Consider the following 8,426-nt stretch of genomic DNA (forward strand, 5'->3'; position numbering starts at 1 on the left):
TATCTGATATTTTTTTCTTATACTTCAAAATAAAGATTCTTGCTGCTTATATGTTTGATGACAAATAAAATGGAAATTAAATCAAACCAATCATTTTTTTTATTAGCATTACATCGCATTAATGACACTTCATCAAAAATAGCGATGAATCAATTTTTTCGATCATACCAACCTTGGTGGCTCAAAAAAATAAACGTTAATTTAAAATACCGACTAAAAATTTATCTTCAATGCCACTTAACGCGATGAGTATTTTTAGTTGGCGAGTGCACAAGAGGTTGAGTATCTATTTAAACAGTATTGCGAAACATCACTAAGACTAAGAAGCACTCAGAACGTCACGCTGTTCCTGAGCCATGATCAGACTAATAAATCAAATGAGATGTTTTAAAATTGACGGTTTTAAATCTCTTCTTCTAACCGATGAAAGAACAAAAGCAAATTGTCCGGTGGAAGACAATGATTGGATATCCTTTTCCGGAGCATTCTTTCCTTAGTTTGCTTACCTTAGTTCATGACTGATCTTCAGACTGCGTCAGTGATGTGACTCAGAAGAGTATGTCTATGAATGCTACCTAATTATCCTTCAAATTATACATAATCTAAAGACTACTCAGTTAATATTGCATTTTTCATTTGCTTTTTTCTTCGTTAGTCTTTATTTTCAGATTTTTTATCGTTTTTTTCGCAATTAAAACTTTGTGATAAAATTTAAGAAATTGAAGTTACTTAATTTTTGCATACTAATATATCTTCAGACATCCCGATAAACTGTCAATAAGACGTATTATATTTGATTTCATTCATAAGATTTTTATTTGTATTTCTGCAAAGTTCTGTTTGATTTAATTCCCAAAGTAAATTAAATAGAACACCGAAAGTAACGAATTGCTTCTATTCAATTAATTTGGTATCATAAAATTTATTTGATCATTTTGAGAAACAAAAATCGTTAGCTGATCAGCAATAAGTGAAATCAAACTTATTTCGAAATTAAATTACCTTCAGCTGTTGTTTATTTCTCTTAAATTTTCATATTATCTCAATATTCGCAATAGATATAATATCCACTCTCTCTAAGTATGAAATACTACTATCAAATTGATCAAAGCATTTGGAACTTACGAACGAATTTTCCGAATTGTTCTAAGTTTTTAAGCAGCCGAGGAAGCAAACAAACGAATCAAAAATGAAATTTAAAAAATAAGGCATAAATTTTGAAAGCGATTAATTACAGTTTATTACGAAATTCATCATGATCTCTGATGAATTTGTCATAAAAATCTGAAAAGACCTTTGATGAATCATTAAATGCTCATAGCAAGTTGCCTCTGCACACTCTCCTTCCCCAATATAGTTAATATTAAGTAAGGAAATCTTTCATCCTTGAAAAGTTTTTAATGAACTTTAAAATGCTGTAGAAATTAAGAAGTTTCTAGTGGGACATTGAAAAGCTCAGAAAAAAGTATTTAATTTTGCCACTTGAAGCAATTAAGTTTCGACAACCGAATAAAAATATATCGGGGGTTAAAGGTTGCTTTAGAAAAGCGCAAAATATTGGTTAGAAAGTATTTCAGTAAATAAAAAAGCAGAGTTAAAAAAGGGAAAGTTATTTCAACAAATGAATAAGTAAACAACATGCAAATCAACCTCGATTTAAAACAAATAAAAAAATCACTTAATTATTGCTTATTTGCCTGAACAAAAAATATAGTTTGATATTTGGTTCAGCTGAAAATACTTATTTTCAGAATTTTTCTAGGACATCATGCAATAGATGAATTTATGCATATTTCTAGTTAGGTAGCTTTGGTGAATTGGTCTAAGATTTTTGAGAACAATAAAAAGGATGTCCAGTAAATCTTATAAATTCATTACTTACACTGATAAGCATCAACAGAAAATTACTACATCTTCATCCATTTATCAGGTAGTTTACCTTTGCATTCCCGAAGACGCTCTATGAGAAGATTGGGTGAAAGCTGTTGCTTACATATTTGATGTACCGCAATCAATAACGGAAATCTTGATATCAAATTGTGTTTCTTCAGCATCATAAAGATCGCTTCAGCAGTTGCTGGACCCTGAATACTTTGTCCATTCAGCATTTCTCGTTCCAGATCTTGGATCGATTTTTTGGTTTTAACAAATGCTTCACATATTTTGCGATTACGGCCACAGTTGCATATTGCTGTGGTTATGCGCAACTTTCGAAGTATGTTTGAATATTTAATTCGTGATGAAATAGCTCGACAAATACAATAATCGTATAATAGCCGCTTTTGTATTACTTCCATATCCCAAACCATCAGCAAAATCGGTAGCGCATGCTACTATATTTTTTAAGACACCACATAACTCGATAGCATTCGAATCTTTAGTCAAATTAATTCGATTCTTTCAAACAATTTTTTTAGTACCTGCCACTTTCTTTTTGACCTCTATAGCCAATCGTTGCCTCAGAGAATTCATTATTTCTAGTTCCTCAGCCATATTTGCGCCCATTAGTACTGCTGTACTCAGCAGTTCTCGAATTCTTTCAGACACTAAACGAATTACACTTTCTTTCTTATCTATCAGAAAACCTTTAATAAATGAAATCGCCAAAGCGCCCTTTTTCAAATGGCCTTTTAACTAATGTAAACATTTTCTTTAAACTGTTGTGGTATCACAAAGATTAGTATATCGCCGTCCGTGCAAGCTGTCAATAAGTCTGCAATAGCTATCATATTCGATGATAATTTTTTGCCTGGCAGGTATTTAACATTTTCATGCTGCGTATTAATAATTTCAGTAAGTTTCTTCCCATTTACTATCTCTTCATGAATCAACATGCGGACTTCTGGGTCGAAATCATTGTTGTGTTTTCCGGCAATTGTTGTATCCCAATTACCTGAACCCACAAGTGGTATTTTGGCCGGTGCTTTATGTTTCATTACAATGAAAGGCACGAATAATTCAAGTGACGTTGAAAACAAAATGCTTAATGAACCACAAATCAGTTTGCCAAATATCATAAATAAATCGACTTGCGAAAATTTTTTTTATTTGTAATGTTTAAAAATACAGCAGTAAAATTTTCCTAAATAAATGAATTTTAAGAAATTGGACAAATGGCTGTAATTGAGAAGTGCTTTTTGTCATTTTATGTGAAAAAGCCAAACTAAGGAACTGTCAAGCATAAGGTTATTTCAGCGTCCCCCTGAAATAGCATTTATATTTGAATTTTTGATCATCTTATTTTGTCTATCTTCTTTTCATTTCTAATAAACTTAACTATTTAATATTAAAGTGATCAAGTTGTTGTTGTAAATAGTCTATGCGGACATCTAGCTGATACAAAAATGTATGGTAATATTTTTCACCTTTCCACCTTTCTTTTTCTCGCGCAAAGCTTCTATTTTTTATATATAAATTTAAACTGAGAAGCCCCTGATTAAATTTTACTCTTCTCTTTAATGTAATCTTTAGTCTTTTTCTTTTATGCATCTCCTTTCATTTCTTCCTATAAAATTAATGGAATTAAATCTTTTACGAATTACATAACAGATTGAAGTCGACCCTGAAATGATTACTTTGTTCAGTGACTTCAGTGATAAGAATGAGCAGTGCAGTAGTTTGTGTTTTGGGCTAAAGAGAGAAATATCTGCTACTTGAAATTCTTTCACTTGTAATATTATTTATTTGACATATTTAGTCAACTTAAATCATTTTGGCTGCTCCTCAGAAATGGATAATGATCGAAATGCAACTCACTGAGAAAAATTTTTTCGGCGTATGTGAGCTTCCCTACAAATTTCACTTTATAATGATTATGTTTATTAATTCAAAACTCAGTAATTCATTAAAATTCATTAAAGACTGATTAACTCTGAAGGAATTGTCTTAAACGTTTTTAAATACTTTCAACTTAATTTTCACACAATGTCATTTGCAGCAGTTTGCACAAATATTACTTATTTGATGTGATCTTCAGTCTTAGCTAAATGTGTTGCAAGTCAGGCATATTCAATCTGCCATCATCACTTTATTCATGTGTGCTTGTCGCTTTGGTCATGATGCTGTTAATCAGACTGGCAGTGTTTGAAATTAGAGCTGATAAAATGCATCGATTAGCAAAAAATGACAATTGCACTTTTCACATCATTTTACTTTACGATTATAATATCAATCTCATCGTAAGACTACTTTCCTTGAAACATACTTTCCCAAATATAAAGAAATGATAACCTAGAAAATTTCACATCTACCGGATATTTAGCACATTTAAACAAAAAGATAACAAAAAACATCGGAGCAAAGGAAATGAAACTTTTAAGAGTCTCAATAAAAATCGAGCAAGAAACTGCATGATAAAACCTGAAAAAATCTCGTTGTTGCTAACGCATTTATTATTGTCCCACAAACATGCAGGACGTTCCAAAATTTTACTTCAAGCCACAGTAGCCTAAACTCTGGGCCGGTTGCAAAAAACTATGACAAACCTTTTAAGATTATATCAGATTCTTTGGAGTCAGACAAAATTTGCAATGTGATGTGATAAAAAGATTACTGAGGTATAAGGAATGTTTCAATCTAACTGAATGTAACAAATAATGTCAACACTGACAAGAAAACACGTTTGAAAATTGAACATGATAAATGCGCCCGTGATAAGTGCAGTGATAATAAAAAGTGATCAAATAGCTGCGTTGATAACGGCAGTAACAACAATATTATGATACGAGAATAATTTCTCCAACAGTACTGCTTCACAGCAAACAATTGTCCAGATGAAAGATGCTTTTAAAAGCTACGCAAATCAATTTTCTCGTACAATGATTGATTGAAAAAAAAAAATTTATGACATAAGTATGTTTATATGTCGTCAATATAACTGCGCTCATTATTTTTGATTAAAGATATACAAATACTGACGATAGTCTGTTGTTTGTTAATACATTGGAGTTTGTTGTAGAATGATAATGGTATGATTAAGTTCCTTCATTTTGTTTCTACTTCATATCGTAAGCTTAGTACTCAAATTATTGTTTCCAATAGATATTTGAAGTTAGACAAAAAAAAAAAAAAAATGAAAAACTTCACAATCGAATTCAAAAATGCTTCACATAATCGAATTGAAATAATTATTTCGTCTTTCATTATGTTTTTATTTAACAGTTTTTGATGCTAAATACTTTTTAGCTATTTCTAAATACTTTTTAAATTCCCGATATGTCAGACTAGTTTTTCGTCCAGATTACTAGTCTAACATTTCGGGAATCTAAAAATTAGGAATAGCTAAAAAAAAAAGTGTGACTATCTGAATTTTAATATTGGAAAAAACTGAATAAAACTGTTTATGCAAAAAATATTAATGATAAATGGGCAACTCACAGTCTTGTCAATAATGGGTCAAAATTTCATCTTTTTCAATCTTAAAAAAAGTGCTGAAATTGGAAAAGTTATCCTAAATGTCTAAAATTATTCTAATAATCATAAATATGATGTCACATGCATATATAATTTTAATGACAAAGTTTTTTCTGAAATTAAAAAACAACAGTGACAAATAAACAGCAAAGTACGTTAGCGGAAATTGCGCAATTTTTTCTTTTTTTTTTTGCGTATCCTGTATCCACAAACAATTGAAATGTCAATTGCTCATTTATAAAAAAAAAACGTTTGAAAATGAAAATGAATGGGAGCTAATTGCAATATAAGATAGGCGATGCTATGGTTTTACCGAGCTAAATTTCAAAATTTCTACCGAGTTTAACTACTTCATTCATGGCTTTAACTTTATTTTCATTTAATTTTCTTCAGTTTTTTCCATAAGAGTCAGAGTTTGAATTCTTTTTGGGTCTTTGATATTAAACATATTTTAATTTCGAGTTACTTTAGTCTTGCCTTCAGTTTATTTTGAAATTATATTCTGAAGTTTCTTGTTGATTCACTATATATAAAGTTTTGATTTTAATTTCAATTATAATTCTAACCTTTAAAGTTTTCCTTTAATCCTATTGGGCAATTTGACTTTCAAATACAAATATGATAAAAGATAAAAAATAACGCATAGTTTGTTCAGGAGAAAATTTTCAGAAAAACTTACAAAACTTGCAGCAATGTCATCATTTCGTTTGTCGACAATTTATTTCTGCAGGACTCTGCTGGGTACGCTGATTTGCTGCTATTTGTTGACAGATCATGTTACTGCCATTACCGATGATTCGAACATCGCTAAAATTCCTGCATATAGAGTAAGATGATTTGATCACTGATGAAACTAATAAGAATGAAGAAAAAAACAAAACTCATTCTGCCAAAAAGTCCCGACAGTCGAAAATAATAATGATATTGCTTTTTGTTTACTGATTTTTTGCAAGCGATCATTGGTGATCAAAGTCTTTAACTTTGTCACGTTGTGGACATGTAAGAACTGCATTATAGTTCAGGGGCCTTCCAATTTAGAAGATACCTTTAGCAATGCAGTTTAATTGATCAACGAAAAATTAAAGCATGAAGGATTCTTCTTTTAGACATTTCAAGAAACTGGTTATGGTTTGAATGAAGCATCGCATCTACGATCTTTAAGGTCGGCTCTTGGAATGGATAATATTGGTCAGATCACTGTAAGTCTTCCCGATCTTTGTACAAAAAATAGTACTTAAAATAATTGAAATGACAAATAAAAGGATCTGTTGCAGAAAGCACATATGAATAAAATTCCTTTAAAATTTCGAAATTCAACAAAAAAGTGAACACAAGAATCATAACTATATAACAAAACATTTTAGTATCCATTGACATCGCGTTCGGCAGCAATGATATCAGGTCGTGGATTCCGGCCTGGTAAGAGATACGATGCGGAAGTCATATCTTTTATGTAATCAGCACTAGGTTACAGTGCCCGGGAAAGATTTATTGATCAAATAGCATTGCATATTTTTGATAAAATGTTTCAAGACGCTACCACATATTCAAAAAGCACGTGACAACCTTGTTTTGTTGATCAAATATAATTATTTAAGTTTAAAACTTATATTAAGCCACCACTCCTGGCTATTATATCAATTGCTCATGAATGGCAAACGCAGTCCACGTTCACCGGAAGCATAATTTGACACATGACCCTTATTTTCTTAGTTAAGACATGTTTCGTCTGATTACTTTCAAGTCTGCGACTATACAAAACCACAATGAAAAACGAAACAATGTGAAGTAAAATTGCTTACTAAGTATTGAGTATTGGACAGGCATATCACATAACTTATCACTTTTTACCTTACATTAGTACCATCATAAACTTGCAAGTGACTGAAGAAAATGTCTATTAAGTTATGGGAATGACAGTTATATGTGACGTGATACTCTTCTCAAACAGCTCTTTCATCTCTCTGGTAATATAATCGATACACGAAACATACCAAATTATAGCAAATGATTGAATAAATTATAACAATATTTATAAATTCAGGCGAAGAATGTCGAAGGCAGAGAAATAACTTGTAGAGAGAAACGATTTAAGTGGGAGGAAAATCAAAAAGGTGAAGAATAAAATGAAATATAATTTATTTTAGGGGAGTTATCCATGATTTGAAACTGAAGTCATTTAGGATCTAGAACTTTATTCATTAAATCAGATCAGATAAGATTAGAGTAACTCTCAGAACGTCGAACTTCGATCGTTCTTCATTTCGAAATTCGAATTTGGGAGATAGCTTTTAGCGATTTCAAATGCAAACTGCCACATGTGAAATTGTGGGTGGTATCTTATCATCACTTAGCTTGTCTCTTTTTTGACAGCTAATGTGCGTCTCTATTCGTCACTTCTGTATGAGGCATTGCCAGTTGCATTAGACAAAAGACCACATTTTTAAGCTGAACTCTTCAGTGAGGAGTGATTAAAATGAAATGAGACAATATGAAGCGGAGAGAGAAAAGGGGGCGCAAAGGGGAAAGGTTGTGGTCTCGGTGGTATCAAAGTACTCAAAGATGGACCTTTCCACTACACTCCATTCACTTCACAATATTCTTTGACCATTTTATTTTATACATTCTGTCCCCGTGATGACATCGAAACAATGACTACACCGCGCCCATTTCCTCCTCTACCGTTTGCTTTTTGTCGTCAAACTTTGTAACTATTTTGCATAGAAAACTATCATTTTCATTACTTCTTCCTGGCAACATTTATATATTTTTTTTTGCCTATTGAGAATCTTCGAGATATTACCGCCAATCTTCGCCATCGAATTACTTCTGTCGGTTTCATTACAAATGAAAATCTATTTTTTTCTTAAATAACGTTTTCGAAACATTTTACTTACTTTCAAAAACCTTCTATGAAATTTTGAGGATAATAATTGCCTTCTTTTGCTGATATAATTATTAATATATTCTGCAATTGTGGAAAAGCAAGAGTGACCTTCCTAAAAATTTGGCTA

At 31.3% G+C, this 8,426-nt stretch overlaps 2 protein-coding genes, 1 non-coding gene and 1 pseudogene across 4 annotated transcripts; 1 reads left to right on the forward strand and 3 right to left on the reverse strand.

Annotated features, from left to right (window-relative positions):
* Positions 1 to 1,907: 1,907 nt before the first annotated feature.
* On the reverse strand, positions 1,908 to 2,505 carry Bm4186 (Uncharacterized protein; the record flags this gene model as incomplete). The annotated part of the gene is made up of 2 exons (XM_001897870.2): positions 1,908 to 2,330; positions 2,440 to 2,505. 2 exons carry the CDS (start codon positions 2,503 to 2,505, stop codon positions 1,908 to 1,910), a joined length of 489 nt encoding a protein of 162 aa, XP_001897905.2.
* A 125-nt stretch (positions 2,506 to 2,630) lies between these two features.
* Bm14768 lies at positions 2,631 to 2,936 on the reverse strand (annotated as a pseudogene). The gene has a single exon. A coding segment is annotated over exon 1 (306 nt).
* A 1,457-nt stretch (positions 2,937 to 4,393) lies between these two features.
* On the reverse strand, positions 4,394 to 4,500 carry Bm15507. Its single transcript, XR_006227903.1, has one exon. It is a non-coding gene; the product is annotated as a small nuclear RNA Bm15507 (small nuclear RNA).
* A 1,604-nt stretch (positions 4,501 to 6,104) lies between these two features.
* On the forward strand, positions 6,105 to 6,869 carry Bm9512 (Uncharacterized protein; the record flags this gene model as incomplete). Its single annotated transcript, XM_001897872.1, has 3 exons — positions 6,105 to 6,239; positions 6,519 to 6,611; positions 6,777 to 6,869. 3 exons carry the CDS (start codon positions 6,105 to 6,107, stop codon positions 6,867 to 6,869), a joined length of 321 nt encoding a protein of 106 aa, XP_001897907.1.
* Positions 6,870 to 8,426: the final 1,557 nt, after the last annotated feature.

Source organism: Brugia malayi (genome assembly GCF_000002995.4).
Source record: "Brugia malayi strain FR3 genome assembly, contig: Bm_v4_ChrX_scaffold_001, whole genome shotgun sequence".
NCBI classification, from domain to species: domain Eukaryota; kingdom Metazoa; phylum Nematoda; class Chromadorea; order Rhabditida; family Onchocercidae; genus Brugia; species Brugia malayi.